Source organism: Manacus vitellinus, unplaced genomic scaffold (genome assembly GCF_001715985.3).
Source record: "Manacus vitellinus isolate BGI_N305 unplaced genomic scaffold, ASM171598v3 scaffold_4_pilon, whole genome shotgun sequence".
Lineage (NCBI taxonomy): Eukaryota > Metazoa > Chordata > Aves > Passeriformes > Pipridae > Manacus > Manacus vitellinus.
The window spans coordinates 15,292,478-15,310,667 of record NW_021940604.1 but is presented as its reverse complement, the minus strand read 5'-3'; the positions used below and the strand labels follow the sequence as shown (position 1 = coordinate 15,310,667).

Here is an 18,190-nt window from a genome sequence, read left to right as displayed (position 1 = left end):
TTACACTTGTCAAAGTAGTCATTTACTCTTTTCTGTCTTCCCCCTCCCATACCTTCAGAAAAGGAGCTATCTGCTTTGATCTAGCTGATGCACAGGTTCTAAGTTCAGCAGTGTGTGTTACTGCATGTTTGCTCCCAGTTTGAGGAAAGATGCTAATACGTTTTTTCTGCAAACTTATGCCTAAATTTATTTATGAGTGTCCCTGATGTGTCTGGGTGTTTTTCACCCAAGGGAAAACTTATGTATTAACAGATTCTAAACCCAGAGGTGTAAAATTTGAGCTATATGATTTGTACATGTGCTGCTTTATTTCATCACTGCCTTTCTCTCTTCTCCATCTCAACTTGTTTCTGTCCCCTATGCTGTACCTGTACAGGTACTTGTGCATCACTCTGCAGTGGATCTGGTTAAAAGATCTTCTGTGATGGCTTTTACCTGATTCAGTCCACCGAGGAGGGCTGTGCGAACAGTCAGACAGGGCCACGACATATTTAGGTGATGTAGTAGTAGTAGTGAAAAAAGATACTTAATCTAACTTACATTTAACCATGCTGGCTTCTGTTTTCTGTTGGGGCCCCTTAATATTTTAATTGCTTACTGCCTTGGAAGCTTGTATTTCTGTTGACTTAAGCCCTAGTTTCATAACAGACTCTGCATTTATATGAAAGGACTTTTAAAAAATGCCTAAGCAGGTGACGCCTGACTATCATGGGAGCTAGGTATGTAGCGTACTTAAATGTTTTTCAGTATCCTATTGTAAGTCCCTAAACTTTTCTACCTACTTCAAAGTCTTCAGTCACCGATATCTGAGCACTTGAGGGCGGTTTTGTATCTGTCATTATTTCAAAATGATGGAACTTGAGGAGGATTTTGTCAATTCAAAATTGATCACTGTATTAAAAAAAATATTAAATTATTTTTCTTTAGTCAAAAATGTTATTCATACTTATACCATTGAGCACATGGCTAATGCTTACTTAGGGCTTTACAGCTTTAGATGTCTATTCAGTGGAACAGATGGAAAGTAATTTTATAGAAGCCCTCAAATGTTTATGTATCCAGGTACCTAATGATCAGGCTAGTGCTAGCCCACATGGAAAGCATTAATGTTTAAGTACAAGTAAGCATACTGGTATTGGTTTAAGTTAAATGCTTCAGCAATGTTACTCAGGCAGATGTGCACTAAGGGATTTGCTGGGGGAAACAACTAAAGGGAGCTCTGAACTGCTGCCTGAGGAATGCTGACATTTGTGATTTCTTTCTGTAACCATTTAACCAGTTATCCTGTCAGAAGAGAGGCTCTTGACAGCTGCCTCTTGACAGTGTTTCATTTGCAGGTTAGGAATATAATGGAGCATAAAGGACATGGGCAAGAATAAAGCAATTTGGATTGTTGTGTATTTTACAGGTGAAGTGTTGGCATCACAGGCATTGGTGAATACTGATATCTGCTTCACTCAGATCATGGTTTTGCTTTGTGTTCGTAGTCTTGCTGCTTAATTCCTGAGCTGCTTGAATAATTCAGGTAGCAGGTAGTGACAAAAGAGAAACTGACAGCTGAGGGATTCAAGGATGAGGCTTTTCCAAGAACAATGAGTTTACAGCCGGTTTTACAGGGAAGCAGAGTGTGTAAAATAAAAATAATGCTGGTATTGGTGTCCTAAATATAGCCCTGGAGGTCAGCACTGTTTCAGCTGGTGCTTGCATCATTCCCTGCAGCCTATGGAGTTATATCACAGGGAGACTGTGGTTCCAGGGAACTTAGCATATGGTAATCAGATACACTGCCATATGTTATCCTATTAACATATGGAAGAAGGAACACATTTGGTAAGGGAATTTCTAAACCTGAAGTGAAAGGCAGCTGCTCTGGTGTCACTTGCCCTTGTTAGCTTCAGTGCCTCTGAGTGCTGCTTGTATAGATTGGATTGGGAAGCTTCCAGATGAGGAATGCAAACCTGTGCTTGCTTGCAGGAGTGTTACCCAAGGGGCAGGATCCTGAGCCAGTGGCAGGATGTTTCTGCTGTCCCTCTTCTGGCCCTGTGTTCTGGTCCTTGCCTTGTTGAAACACTGGCTTTGTTTAAATGTTTCAAAAAAATGTCCACTGCAGGAAGAATTATATCCCCCTATTTGGGCTGGATGGCATCTTTACAACTTGAAAACGCACAGTTTGGTTAATGACTAAGACCTCTGAAAAGGTTAATCTGCTGTGTCTTCTGAGTGCTTCTATGCTTTGGGTAGGACCTGCTCACTCATGTTAACAGTCCATCTATAAACTTTTATGTTGCTATTTTGAAATATGTAGGGCCTAAAATACATAAGTAAAATTTACGTGACAAGGATTATAACATTTTATGATACTCTCAAGTCATGTTATCAGGCGATTTTTCTGGGTTTTTTAACCTGCTCCTGTGAGTTTGCATTTCAGGACTGGAAGACTAAAAATCTGCAAATATGAAGTTAAAAGCCTATGCATTCAAAGACAGATTTTTGCCTGAATTGTCTGGTCCTGCCCATTCCCATTTTACCAGTGAATGAGAAGCTGATGTTTGAGACTCCAAATGCCCTAAGGCAGATCTTGGTCAAGTCACTTCCTTACTGGACAGTTCTCTGTCTTATCAGATGCATGTGTATGATGGTGCACATAGATGAATGACACAGTTTGAGACATTAATTTAATGTAGTGTCAGCTCTGTTCTGGGCATGCCTTTGTGATCTCCACAAGCACTTGACTCTGTCTCTGTAGTTACCTACAAAAAACACAAGTTTAGTGAGATTCATTTAACCTCCTAACATCATGTGTGTTTATCATTCTGTGGGAACAGGCTAACACCTTTGTCCTCCCCATTTTTTTCTCTCAGCTAGAGGATGAAATTTCAACTTTGCGGCAAGTGCTAGCAGCCAAAGAGAAGCACCTGGTTGAAATTAAACAAAAGCTTGGCATAAGTCTGATGAATGAACTGAAGCAGAACTTTAGCAAAAGCTGGCATGATGTGCAGACAACTTCCGCGTGAGTACTGATCTTGATACTTACACATATGAACATACCATGTTCCTCTCAAACTTTTTGGGCTGAATTAATAGCAAGATTGGTAGAAAGAACCACCCACCTTTCATCAAGTGCTGTCTGAAAAGTCATTTGATATTTTTTTTCCTTTTCATTTGACAACTGAATTTGACACTTAAGGAGAAGCAAGAGTGAGCTGCTCCACAACTGAGCTGATCTGAGAGTTGACAGCAAGGCAGGCAGGGCAGTGGCATCACCCATGAAGGAGCAATCCCACAGTATCTGAACAAAGAGAGCAGAGCAGGTCCAGTGACAGTAAAGAGGGTCAAGCCAAGAGTTCAGATCTACCATCTGTATTGATGAGCCAGGTCCAAGGTCAAGCCAGGGAGTCAAATCTATGAGTTCAAGATTGATGAGGTACCCAGCCAGATAGATGCATACCAGTAATATGACTTGGGCTTAAATGCAATCTAAGCTTTAGTGTAGCTCCAAAGTGAAGGGAAGGTAGCTCCAAAGTGAAGGGAAGATGTGCTTAACAAAACTTCCCCCAACTCTTTCTTTCATGGCACTTTGATCACAGTCTCACCCAAGGTTGCACAGTTGTGCAGTGTCAGAGGTAGCCTGCAGCCAGCCTCAGGGGAGTGGTGGGAAGCATTTGCAGTGTCTCTTGGTGCATTCAAGGCACTAGCAGAGACTTGAAAAAAATATATTAAAATGTATGGTTTTGCATTAAAATAATTTTTCTTTGTATTTTCATGGGAAGTCAAAAGAGGCATAAACTCCTTAATAGAAAATGTAGTTTGTATGTCTCCTATCTCTAACTTTTGGACAAGTTTCTCATCTAAGTCCTGTTTCTCATGACATGTCATTAGCAGGAGCATCAATGCTGGCTTGGTGAGCATGTGTGACCTGTGTTAGGAGAGGGTAGTTTAGAAACACTAAACGTTAGAAGAGAGGAGGGGAACAAAAACACCTGAGCTAGAGTTACTGGGAGACACTAGCAACATTTTGAAACAAAAACTTTCATTTTTTACTTGAAATTGGGTAGCAAATTCCAAGATAGCTTTTCAAGATAGCTTTTCATTTTTCCTTCATGACATTGACATTTTCCACAAGGATAGACTTAGGAGACTTTGTCAGTATGGTAGCTGCTACTTTTTATTTGAGATGATTTTCAGAAACAGCAAGCCATTAGGTGATAAGTGTCCAGAAATAGTTATGTGGAACTGAGCAGCAGGAGCCCATCTGTGCCCCTGAAAATTCTTATGTTCATGGTCCCACTGCTATATAATTCTGGCTGACACTCATGCCAGTACACTGATGCCAGTACAAATCATGGTAATCCAACATTCATAAGAATGAATGTGTTAAGTAACAGAGGTGATTCATTGTTGCTGTACCAAAATAGCAATGGAATAGTATTACTCACCAAGATTCTCTGATTTAGGAAGGAAGAAAGGCTGTTTTAAAAAATAAAAGTTCAAAATATTTACATGCCTGCAAATTTTGTTTTCATTTAGCTGCTGTGTTTCTCTGTAAATTAAACCCACTTTAAGCTCTCCATTTAGGGATGGATTCTTAGGGTTAGAGTGGACTTAGAGGCAGAGGGGTGGACTTCTCTCAGCAACAGTTCTGTAAAGTGTTTTTGATCCCTAGTTAGGACTCAGGACCTAACTCACAGGATGGATGCCACCTGTAATGACTAAATTTTAACTTGAGATTCTGACTGTTGTAAAGCATTTACATTTTAAATGGATGGCCACAGGTAGCTTAGGAGTTAGGCTGAGCATTCTTGACATGTAGATGTCAGAAATTATCGTTAAAGGATTGCTACAATTAAAAAGAGAGAAAAAAACCCAAAGGTAGTAGTTTTCACACTGAGGAAGGATAGACATCAGTGGGCTGATGTTCTCCATAGATTGGAGATTGTGTTAGGCTTGACATACAGTTTAGTACAGTCTGTTTCTTTTCTATTAATTTATGGCTTAGGGTATGCAAAAGCAATTCTAACTACCTCTGGTAAGGCGTTACATTTGCAACAATAATGTGCAGCTTTTTCTGTACCAGAACAGCTTTTTTTTTTTTTTTTAAATCAGCTTTATTTTTCTATAAGGAAAAGCTGTAATGTTATTTGCATTTTCCAACATTTTATAAAAGGCACCTGGAAACCATTCATTTTTTATGACCAGAATTGTTATGCATTTTTCAAATTCCTTGTTGATTTCCTATATTATTCTTCACTGCATTGATTTTTAGTATAATCTATGTGTTTGGGGGAGGCAGGGGGTTCTACTATAGAGGAGATCAGTATCTAGAGAGCAAATGATTGCCTTAAGTTTAATTTGCTTTCATGGTGGTAAGGCATTCAACTGGAATGACTTCCCACACACACATTTTTAATGATTGGGTTTTCAGTGAATAGAGGTGGGTGGATATTCAGATAGCTTTTAGCAATGCAGGTTTTTTATATTTTAAAAATAGGTAATTAATTTTTATTTAGATGCTAGAAGCAGGGTAAGAAGAGGGACTAAGGAAAGGGGTCCACAAGATACCTTGGCCTTTGCTAAGTATATATGGTGTAGCCATGCTCAGCTCTGTCCCTCAGCTTTTAATTTGGTGGTCTTCTGTACTTCTTTGGAAAAAGACATAAGATATTATAGTCCTGTCTCCCTGGGAGATACTTCAGTACTATTGAGTTTCTAAAGAGCAGTTGTATCTGTAAAATTACCCACAAATAACCTCACTCCAACCTAATAGTTCCCAGAAGCTCCTTGGTCATTCTTTCTTGAAATGTTATCAGCTGTTAAAAGACATAAGCCTCCTCTATTTTAAATGGTTAATCTCTTTGGAGTTTTTTTAGGAAAGTTTCAATGTTGCTCTGCTGTGACCTGTAGTACTTAATTGAGATTTGGGACAAGAGCATTCAACATGGACTTGGCCTTTTCCCTCAGAGGCAGAATAAAGATCTATTCATTGACTACTGGTTGAACTATGTGAGCAAAGTTAGTTCTGCTCATAGGTAACTGGAGGACAATTGCATGGGTTTCCACAAACAGTTGGAACTTAATATTTTATAGTTCAAATTTCTGCCAGGTGATAAGAAAATAGAAAGTATTAGTTACGCTGCATGTGTTTTAGGCTTACAATCTACAGTACATGCAGTCTTTATTATATAACTTTAAATATATAGTAATGTGTTCCATAGGTTCAGAATTCTCTTAGGAAGCCAGATATAACTTGTGGACAACCACAGTCCTACTGTGACTTCTAGGAATTAAGTATACTATGTTCCCACACACATACTTCTTATGAGTGGTAGTAAAAGAAATGTAGGTGTTTCCGTTCTCTGCAATGTGTAATCACCTTTTGATGTTTTCTTTACTAAATTTTCAAGTAAACGTATCAGTTGTGTAAGTGAAGAAATTGCGTGTTGACTTTAGCAAGTACGTTACCTGTGTGCGAGCCCTTGCTATAAAGGGAGCTTTGGGTCCGATCAGGCAATGTTCGTGCCATCTTCAAAGATAATTGTTTTGCTGCTTTTCCACATGTATCTCTGTCCTTGAATTTGGAAGGGTGGAGTCACAAGGCTGGAGAAAGGACTTGGAGAAGTTAACTTAGTCTGTTCTCATTGTTCCTTTTCCAGCAGATGTATGTCCATTTGTTTGCACCAGGACCTTCAGCTAATTGGAAGCTCTGTAGCAAGGTCAGGTGGTCTATTCCAAATGTTTGTTTCTCAGGGAAAAGCCCATTGTAATTATAATTGTGGAACAGAAAATATATACGTGTATTATAGTTATCTGTATATGTGTATATGTAACAGTAAGGATGGGAAGGGAGGCCTGAATGTAAAGTGGAACCTTTGAAATGACAATGATTAATAATATCCAGGAAAGTGTCAATGGAAAGGGGATGAAGGAAAGGGAAGTGAGAAATGGAGGGAAAAAGAAAAAACTGAAATGAAGGAAAAGGAAAGAGAAAGAAGGAAAAGGAAATTAAAGGGAGGAATGAAAGGAGGAGGAAAAGGAAGGGAAAAGAAAAGAAAGGGAGAGGGAGGAAAAGGAGAAAGAAAGGGGAAGAAAGGAAAAGGAAGGCTGACATAGGTTTAGTCTGCATAATTTTGTTAATCTAATGTACAATACAGAGCCCATAGACAGTGTTATTGGCATAGTTTAAGGTGTGAAGAGCTGTGAAGTTTTGGCCTTGAATGTCTTAATATCATCTGTGCTTAAGCCAATAACCTGGAGAGTAACTGTACCACAACTGCTACTTTTTCCCCCACTCTATGCTGCATTGCACAAATAATGCATTTCACACAACTGTATCCCCATTTTTTTCCCGAGTGTTTGAAGATTACAGTGCAGAACAGCCCAGAATGTTTGTCACCTTTGTCTGGCGCCTTTTCTGACCTGTGACTCTCTCCAACCAGCTGAACAGTCATCTCTTGTGTGCTGCACACAGATTTCTGGCTGCAGCCTGCAGAGGTTCAGTTTCTGCAGCTCTGCCCTTCCGTCTGTGGGAGAGGGACTACCTGGGGCATACCTCCTTTGATTTAGGCATATGTACCCATCCAAGTGCCATCACAGTTTCAGTTAATTCTTAACATACCTGTCAGTGGGAAGGATGTCAAAAAAAGTACATTTGGTTTTGAAGTTGGAATGAATTTCAAGAGAGTACTAAAAAAAAAAAAAGAAACCAACCAAAAAAACAAGCAAAACAGCTCACAGCAGTTTAGAGTTCATTTCTGGGTAAAATAGCAATATGAATAGAGAATGTTTTATGTACACATTATCTGTCATTCATATATGCATTTATCTCATTTGAGCATTAGCACAGTTTAGTTAATGCTGAGCCCCACTTCTCCTAGAAAATCAACAGAAAAATAGTTTTCTAGCTGAGAGTTTCTCAGATATCCAGATGCTTTACATTGATTCCAGAAAAGCCATTCTTAAGCTGACTAATGGTTTGAAAACTGAAAAGAAACAAGCTCTATAGGGCATGGCTTGTGCTACCAGGCTCTGCTCTACTGTATGGTTTTGTTGTTAATTGTTTGCATTCTGTGACATCTTATGTAAGCTTTATCACAGACAAGCGTTTCTCAAGTGAATTAATTTTACCAGGAAGCATTCATGGAGAGGCACAATGACAAATGTGCAGATCTACTAATTTTACAGAAGCTGAATTTTAATTTTTTATAATTTACTGTAGTGGGTCAAATGTGCAGCTTGCCATGCAAAATATAAATATTATATGTATAGCCTACTTCTGTTAGCAGTCCATGTATTGCACCTATGAAGGAAGGTTAGATTTAACTCTGCCACATGAAGGGCAGTTCTGTACTGAATTGAGATGAGTGTGACTGTCCTGTCTTATCCTGCAGATGATGGTCATTTAAATGTCTAGTTCTCTGACCTCTCTATATGGCTGCCGCCTGGCTACACTCCTTATGAATCATTATTTCCTTCACATGTTGTGTTTTATGACACAGTCTCTCCTTACATTTGCTTTCCCTGGCTGTAAAAATCAGCTAGTGAGACATGGTTGTCACGGGATAGTATAAACTAAATGTAGTATATGAGACTGTCAGGCTAAAATGCAGTCAAAATATGCTGCAAATATACTTCATCTAAGTAGTATGTTACAGCACTGGAGATGTGAGTTTTGTCTAAAACTTCTTTTAAATGTGTTGGGTATATTATCGGAGTATAACTGCAATATCAGCATATTTTGTGATAACCTGTAATAATCCATTTTATAAACAATTGCTTCTTTTAAAGAAATACCCTATTTTAAAAACAAAATTATAATCAGAAGTTGATAGATGAAATTCATAGTTTGGTGTCATATATAAAGGAAATGTTCAAATGTTCACAGGTGAGTGTATTTACAAGTTTGTAATTGTGACAGCAGTTGACATATTTGTTTAATCTTTTGTGTCTACCAAATACACTATAAATATTTACTGATAAGCGCTAAGTGAAAGCATGGAATATGATCCTTGTTAACCACTGCCAGCAATTCTTCTGTGCTATAGAGTATGTTCAGGTGCCGCAAAATCAGAGAAAGCCTTCCTCCTCTAACTGAATAAATCAAGTAGCCTGTTTCTACTTTTACTAATGCTACTGGGTACCTGGCATAATGCTGATAAACTCAGGGAGGTTAAGGTGCCTTTGTATTAGTGTAAGAAAAGCATAGACCCTAATGATGTTTTTGTGTAAAAATGCATGCCATGGGTTGGATTGAAGGTGCTATTTCTTGAATATCTGTATCCTAAATTATCTGAGTTTGTTTGTGCTGGAGCATTTCTGCCTATAAGGTTTAGGGGTCACTGGTCTAATTTCAGCTGCTGGTTGACTGACTGCTGAGTTGCTGTCACCTGTTCTGATGCACTGAGTGGTCAGTACTCACCTGCAGATTGCCAGCAGTGGCTGCTCACAGGATGAGAGTGTGTAGACAACTTAGCATGCATAGCATTTGGTGGTGTAAGGAGGACTTAAGCCATACATACAGCACTTTTTCCAATTAGTAAGTGTTTGTAGGTCTTACCTAGAATATCCAACTTTATTTCTGCTCATAAAGATTTCTGAAAATTATGTAAGTTGTTCAGTGCATTAAAACAAAACTGTTGTGTCTTACATGACATAATGAAAACTGCTGGGTCAGATAATTTATGCTACATATAACTGCAAATATTCCCAGATGTCAAAGAGAATATGTTGAAGAGATCATTGTTACCAGAGTGTTTGGAGAGTCATCAAATGGATGCTGTAAATATGACGTAACTACAAGGATAAAAATATCTGAGCCAGAATACTGTGCATCATATATCAAAATGTCAATGCAAAGTATAACTAACTACAGTGAGGCAATGTGCTCTGTGGAAAGATAATTTATTTATGAAGAAGGCATAGTGATATGCATAATGGTGGAGAGGAGGGAATGGAGGGGGCTTGATTTTTAAGCTATCTATCAGCGAGCTCTACTGAGATGCAAATTGCTGCTTCTTGTCTCTGCTGACAGGTGTTGTATGTTGTACTCCATTTTCACCTTTGTTATTTTATTGTTTTTTAAAGCTCATCTTCAGCATTGCTGAAGGGAGGAGTGGTTCATACCAAAGGTCATTTTTGATGAAGTTGGTGCTGAAAAAAGACTAGTTGTGTAATAGTTTTAGCTGGATTTATGCTCTTATGTAATGTCAGAAGTATTAGGAACACAAATGCAGTCTCCATGTCTTCCTTGCTAGTGGAAATACTGGAGTATGTTTGGTTTACAGGATTTGCAGAGAACACAATATTGTTGGAATACCAAAATCAGTGTCATTTCAGCCAATTCCCAGGAGGTGTATTCTGACCAACGTAATGTTCAGAAATACGTAGGGGACTCTAGTGTTTCTCAGTGAAATTTGAGTCTGTCTGCTGTATGTGGCATTTGGAACTGTTTCTCTTAACGGTTTTACACAGTGTGAAGAACTTGAGGAAGAAAGGTAAGACATGGAGATATTTTATCATAAAGTTAAATATGCCTATCAATAAATTTAACTCCAAGGTGTCATTTCAAAAAATCATTTCAGAAGGATATCTGCAAAGTATTTTACTATGTGCATTCAACCTATACATAAATAGGTTGTTTTACAAATGATCTTTTAGACCTGGAAGTCAAGTCTTTGCCTTCATTTTGTCATCGGCAAAATTCCACTTGTGCTGAATGGTTTAGGAAACTTCTCTGTCAGCAAACTGTCTAAGACTTGTATGCCACAGGCATTAGAGTATTTGATTTTTATTTTTTTTGTAGGCAACTCTTATCAAAAAGCTACGTGCTTATAGTTTGACTGAAGTATCATTAATATCTTTTTTAGGGTCTCATCCCATTCTAGTTTATATGAGAGTATATCTACTGTCAGCAAGAGAATGACAGAGCTGTTAAACTAGTTACGCTAGAGAAAGAGGCCTCACTGAAATAAGATCATTACAATTCTTGCTATGTCCAGGGACAGACTGGCGAAGAAGAAATGAGATCTGGTCAAAACAACCTTTCCCATCTTCTCTGTATTTTATCAGAATAAACAAAACAGGCATAAGCAGTGCTCCTTCCTTCCTAATTATAATATGTGCTCCTGTCAGTGTTGCCATGTTTTAGCCCTTGTTGGCATTCAGCGTTGTACCTTTGTTTGATTCTGCTTATCTAACTGGAGATTCCTAGGGAATTGGTACCCTAGTCTTCAGCTGCTCCCTGTAGATTGCCTTGTTAGTCAGTGAAGACAGAGACAAGTACATTCATAGAAGGAACCCTTTCACTTGGCAGTTTTAGAACTTGTTAGGCCAGTAGGATGTAAGAAATATTGTGGCTTAGGAACATAAAATCAAAGTATATTGTCTGAAAGACCAGAGCATTACTTGACATCTGCCATCCAACCTGTGGTTTGTAAAACACAGTCCTGAACAGAGGACTTTCAGCAACAGCTACTGCTGGAGCTAAAAGGACATGACATAAAAAGTGATGTACCATGCTGCAAACATTAATCTTGTTTTCCCTCCTACCTCCACAAATTCATATTGCTTTCATATACATAAAAGTAAGAAGAAAATACTCTGTTGCAGGAATTATGCAGTGGGATTTTTTTTAATCAATCTCCAGTGTATTTTGGTACATGTTTGCAGTTCTATAGTTTTTGTTCAAAGGAGAATTAGAACCAGTAGAGTTGTATTTCTGAATTTTTCACTATCATTTCTTCAGTTCTTGTCTGCCAACACACACCACAGGATACAAGACTGATTATAATGTGCTCTCCTTTTGTTACTAGGTCAGTACTTCTAATTCTGAGCTTGTCTGCGTCATTGGGAGTATCAGATAATTTACTCAGAAGAAAGGCTCTGACATGCTGAGAGTTGGTTTAGTCAGCAGAATAGCATCTGTGCAGAAAAGCTTATTGATTCCTCTAAGAGAGAACTACTGAAGGGTCTGTGTGGGTCAGAGCATGTATTCTGAAACAGTAATTAAGGTGATTCTTTGTTTGAATCTGTATGCTATAACTGAAATTAGTAACTTCTAAGAGAATTCAATCCCAACAATATACATTCATTGTCTAGTCTTTTCATCTTTCTTTCTATGTCCTTCCCCAAACCTTCTTCCTTTAAAGAAATTTTAAAAAATAAAAAAAAGGAAACTTGTAGCATATAAAAACAGATTTGATCAATTTTTTTCCAATGTGAAATATCACAGAATCATTTTGAAGTGCATTTGTTAAATGTACCTAATATGTATACGCTTGCAAGAGCAGAGTTGTATTTGTCCTGATTCTTTTCTGTGCTCCAGATAACAGATTTTGCCACGAGGTCAGTGTGTGCTGTAAGAATGCTTATTTGATGTAAATGTGATTTTACGTAAACCAAAGTTGTATCAAACAGGTATTCAACAAATCGCCATATTCTGCTTTTAAACAGCATGTGCTGGCCCGTCTGGGGGATGTTACTTGCCAGCGGGAAAGACACAGCAAAGGATTGCTCTGGGAGAGCGTTTTGCTCATATGAGGATTAAACTGCACTTGGGAAGCAGTGCAGAAGTGGGCTTCCTCACCATTTGTTTTGTGCTACAGTTACCTTGTTTCTTAAGCCTTCAGTGTTTGGGACTTTAAGGTGTGGAAATAAGGGAAAAGGGAATTAATTGCATGGGATTCTAGTTGCTCTTTTTTAATACTTACCACTGTTTCTGTTCTGGTTTTTTGTTTTCAGTTACAAGAAAACACATGAGACCCTGAGCCATGCAGGACAAAAAGCAACAGCAGCTATCAGTAATGTAGGAACAGCTATCAGCAAGAAGTTTGGAGATATGAGGTATAGGCATCTGCTGCTTCTCTGGTCTTATTTTGAGAACAAAATGTATAAATGGTTTGTCAGCTCTTCTTTTACTTCTACGTTAGTGTTTTACGGGTTCAAGTAGTTTGTAGTCTTGAGTATTTTGCAGCATTCATGTTTTTAACTGAAAAGAAGGTATAATGATGAATGAAGATGTAATTTTTATTAGAGTCCTGGTTTGTTTGTTTGTTTGTTTTTTAAAGTACAGTTGGAAATCCCTTTGAAATAACTTTGCAAGCTCAAGGAAATATACAAGTTAAAATGGAACAAAAAATTGCTGTTAGATCTTTATTAACCCAATTTTATTCATACATGGACTCTGGAGAAAAATATCATCTGAAGAAAAGAAGCCTGCCTAGAAGCTGCTTGTGAAAAGATAAAAAAATATTTTAGGCTATTTTTTGTCATTTTTTTCGAAGTGTACTGCAAAATTTTGTTCTGAAGTTGTATAAAAATAGATACGATAGAAGTAACAGGAGTTGAGGTCAGTACAAAAACTGTCACTTAAATGCAACTTCAGTGTCAAGCTTTTTATGTTGATGTGGCTTTTAAAATGTTGATCTTAAAAGTCCCTCAGCATGAGAGCAGAAATTGTACGCTGTAAACCAGCACTCCAGTTTTCATTAGGTAGCAAGATTACAGAACTTCTTGAGTGTTTGAAGAAGTTGATTTTCTTTTTTGTGATGAAATAAATGGACATGGGTAACTCTCCAATGTATTGTTTGAGCTGCAGAATTAGAGTCTCATTTATTAGAGATATTGGTATATATTCACTTTTTTGTCATTTTGTATTCTATGAGGTAACCATATCCTAAGACCTGTGTGTGCTGCAAATGGCTGAAGCATGGTTCTTGGCAGCTAAAACTTCTTTTTCCACTTTTTAAATTTTAATCTGAATCTTAAGCTATCTTTAGAGTCTCCCCTTTATACCTACCTTTTACATGCAGTTTAATAAACCCTTTACAGAAGTGCTGCTGTTTTTATAGGTGAAAATAAAAAAGGAAAATCTTCATCACAATATGATCAGCTTTACAGTGTCTTTTTCCACACTGCAGTTCAAAATGGAAATTTAGTGCATGACTTGCAACCAGGGTATCAACATAACTAAGAATTTTTGACTTGATGCAGTTAAACATTCATGGGTAGTATATGTCTATCAAAGGGTATAAGAATAGCCTCTTGTCAAAAAAGGCATGCAATTGTGTTTTCCTCTTACATTTTTTTTAGCATTCAGCAATCTGAGAGCTGAAAACTTTCTAAAACATAGATTTGAGCTTTCATTTAAAAGTTTTTAAGATTTTTCTTAATTAGTTTATTTAGAATTTATTTTAATTTGTATGAGCTTTTGACATTCATAACATCTCATGTCTCCCCAGATGAATAGGCAGTTATGTGGTAAAGTGTGTGGTTTGTTTGTTCACTCATTCATTCCCTATTTGGAGTCTCCCTGATGTCTTTCTTTTGATGCCTTCTGGCTCTTCCATTATGAGAAACAGTGAGTGAGTCCTTCTTCTGTCCTTCATGTCAGTCATTATTTCCTGTGGTTTTATTTTATTTCACTTCAGTTCCCTCTTTCCAGGCTCCAGTTGTATGAGTCACTTTCACAAGCCTTTTTGCTACCTTTGTATATTCTTTCTGCCTTGCATGCATTTATAGTTGTATTCTATGTTTTTGAGAAGTGCATGAGATGTGTGTGATGCATGTGTTCCATTTCATTTTCTGTTCATTCCGAGCACTTTCTCTTGTAAAAAAGACAAGCCTACAGCTTAGCAAACAGGTGCTGTTGCTCTTTCCATACTTTAGACCCTACAGCAGTGACCAAAGAGTTGGTGTGCAAATACCTTAAGTGCTGGCTCTTGATCACAAAGGGAAGGATGACTTTAACAGTTCAAGATTTCTTAGTTCCTGTTACTTATGCTTCGCACAGGGTGCGAGATTAACTGCAAAGCAGAAATGTCTTCACTGAAATAGATCATGTTTATCCTTTGTTATTTCCCCTAATTAATCACTGTTACCAAATGCCTTTGTTGTTATCAATGCTCATCCCCTTGGAAATCATCATTCTGACTAGCACTCGGAGGGCAGATGGAAGGTATTTATCCCATTAGCCCTTTAGCCAAGGGCTCAAGGCAGAGGCTGAGTCCCTAGGCACTTTGATTAATCAAGAAGCTGGTTTATTGTAGCTTCCTTTGATTGAATTTTTTTTCTTGAACCTGGTTAAGAATTTTTCAAGAAAATATGAACTACCAGCACTGCCTTTTTTGTGGACACTTATTGTTTTCAGTTGAGTTTTCAGTTAGGAGAGTTTTCTTGGCACTTGATGAAGAAGCAAGTGGTCTAGCCAGATTCCCATAGTTATAGAAAGAGTGGCATGACTTGGGCCTTCTGCACCTGCTGAACATCCTAAATCTGGAGTGATGGTTAGTATGCTTCCCTCAGCAACAAAGCTGGCCTAAGATTTTGGCTCAGCTTGGGCAGATGCAGTTCTGTGTGGGGTCACACTGTAAACCTTATCACTTACATAACCTGGTTTTAAAAATATTCCCCCTCCCTTTCCAATCCCAGTTGTGTTTGTGGGAGTTAACTTTAAAGAGGCAGGAATTTTCTGTGTCATTGTTTACTTGCTTTTTTTGCTAATCCAAATAATTTTATTTCAGGGATCTAGTATATGGATTATCACCACCCCCTCCCATAATGCCGATTTAAACAAACATCAGACTCTAGCTTAATTCTCTTGGTTAGGCATTAAGGCTGATAGTCACCAATGGCACCCAGATGCAAATCCCTGTTCTGCTTTCATTCAGAGCAGACACTTGAAACTGATTTCTAAAATCCAGATGTCATCATAATTCCCAGTATGTTCAGCAGTCTTACCCCCTGCCTGTGGCGATGGTGATTTTGAAGGGGTTTGTAGTCAGCCTGACTAAATACTGAAGCCTGCCTTCTTTATGAAACAAAATTCTGCTTTCTATGTTGCCTGCTATGTCAACTGTACAGAGCACTACGTGAAACATATATTTCTGTTCTGAAGATGCTGTATGTTAATTTTAACCTTGTATTATCTCTAAAAATATTACTAAAACATCATATAACAGCAACAGGCCAAATAGATTCCTCCAAATGTGCTATTCTGCTGTGTTAGCATTCAAGAAGATAAAATCTACAAGAAAGAAAAATGAGAAAATTCTGTGTCTGAAAGAACAGCCTTTGGGGACCAAGTGCTTTTCATGCAGTTGCTGGGCTTCTCTTTCATCCCCACCCTGGCTTTCAGGTGTCACAACTCTCTAATTCATTTTGTGCATGAATAATCAGTAGCATTTTACATTTTCTGAATTTTATATTAGTGCTTGTATGGTCTATTTGCAGTCATAATGCATCCTATCCTAAATATTATCATGTTACTAGAAATACCAGAAATGCATATAAAGACAGTGTACTGATACTTTTGCTTTAGGATACAAACCAGACACTAGCAATGTAGCTGAGATAATAGATTCTTTATGAATAGCTCTTGTGATTAGTTATATGCCATCAAGATTTTTTGTTGCTTCTCCACCCCCAGCTCATATTGTCTCTAATATTTTTCTGGCATGGAAGGCAAAGGGGAAGAGTGGGGTCTCGGGTCACTTACAAGGGTCACTTATGGGCTCAGATGTCTCAATATTAAAGTTATTATGCTGACATTTTAACATGGCTTTTGCTATGTAGAGCACAGATGTGATAAGAGTTGAGGGTCTTTATCCCTTTCCCCTTTACATACTGCTAAAGTTTGGATCTTTTCATGCAGTACTGTTGGACTGCTCTGCAGCCATCTGTGTGGATCTAAGTTTCATCCCTGCTGATGACCTTTTTAGAAACAAGTTGTGATACCAAGTGGGAGACTTTCTGGTTTTTGGTTTGCTTTAAAAGAAATAAAAAAAGGGAAAAAAAAAAAAGGAAACTACTTACACTACTATGTGCACACTACCACATACATTGCTACTACTCAAATAAATGTATTTAAAGATTAAGGTAACAAAGGCATGCATGCAATTTAGGATGTCAGCAGCTGTACTGCCTATAGAGGCTTCATTCAGCTGTCTCATACATTTTCTTTAATTACATGATCACACAGACCCCTTTCAAATTCAGTGCCTGGGATGAGCCAGCTCTCAAGATGAATGAAGATAATATAATGCCTCATTCCTGCCAGGAGTTGGAAGGCACATGTGGAAAGAGACAAAAGACTGCAGGGAGGGAGAGCCTGGGGGCATGACTGTGCCCCTCAGAGATGACAGGAATCAGCACAGAAGGCAGGCCCCAGAGGGGTGGAGTAAGGCAAAGTTCATCCCTCTGGCAAGGGGCAAGGAAAGTTCTGGGAAATACAAAGCAGATACTGGGAGAATGCATTAACCTGTTATTTTCTAAGGATCTAGAAGATAGCATGAAGACAAAAACATAAAAGGGTTTGTCAAGAACAATTATCTTGAACTGACAGCACCTGTCATAGCTGATAGATGGGAGGCAGGAGATGTCATAGAGCTTGACTTTGATAAGGCTGTCTGTACTGTTTTTGCAGCACTGGAGAAATACAGCTTAGGTGATATTGCTTTAGCAGGAAGAGAGCATAGGGAGTTGAAAATTATATCCAAAGAATAGGTCTCAGGAACTCACCATAATGCAGGATTTTGCAGGCATCTGTCCTGAGCCTATTAATTATCAGCATTTTCATTACTGGGTTAGATGAAGGCATCACAATGGCATCACTTTGAATTCCCATATGAGTGCAGTGGTAGAGTATGCAAGCACTTTAGACACGAGGATTAGAATTCCACATTTATTCAACATAGGAAAGTATAAGGTGCTTTATTGACAGATAGAAAAAAAAAAACAAAACAAAATCAGAGATGGGGAGTGCTGACCAGCCAGCTTTGCAGAGAAGGGCCTGGCAAATGCTAGGCTGGAGGCTCACATGTGCAGCTGAACAGGGGTTATTTCTGAAGGCTATGAAATCTCTCTCATTTAATGTTTTTAGAAGCAGGTTGGGCCAATATCAATTGGTGATGGCTCAGGCATAATTTGTTTTAGCGCTTTGGGAATTGATTTTTGCTGTGCCTTTATTGTTGTGCCTTTTGGAGCTCTTTGTTGTGGTTTGTGGTGATGGTGGAGTTTTTGCACAGCCTTTTACAATTTCTGTGATCTAAGGATGTTCGGGGCACTTAAAACTGTTGCTGGAACTGAATTCCTTCAGATACTGTCATGCTCAAAACTACCATTCTTAAACCTTTCTGTCTTTGATAACCTTATACAGGAAATAGTAATACTGTCTTGCTTCAGAACATAATTTCATAAGCAT

The 18,190-nt window shown here is 38.2% G+C and overlaps 1 protein-coding gene across 3 annotated transcripts in view; it reads left to right on the top strand.

Annotated features, from left to right (window-relative positions):
• The window catches only part of TPD52L1 (TPD52 like 1), a 48,478-nt gene that overhangs the window by 19,131 nt on the left and 11,157 nt on the right, over positions 1 to 18,190 (top strand). For all 3 annotated transcript variants that reach the window (XM_029962873.1, XM_029962874.1, XM_029962875.1), the window contains exons 3-4: positions 2,862 to 3,010; positions 12,733 to 12,834. In XM_029962873.1, the coding sequence (XP_029818733.1) occupies positions 2,862 to 3,010; positions 12,733 to 12,834 (251 nt within the window). The remainder of the gene's footprint in view (positions 1 to 2,861; positions 3,011 to 12,732; positions 12,835 to 18,190) is intronic.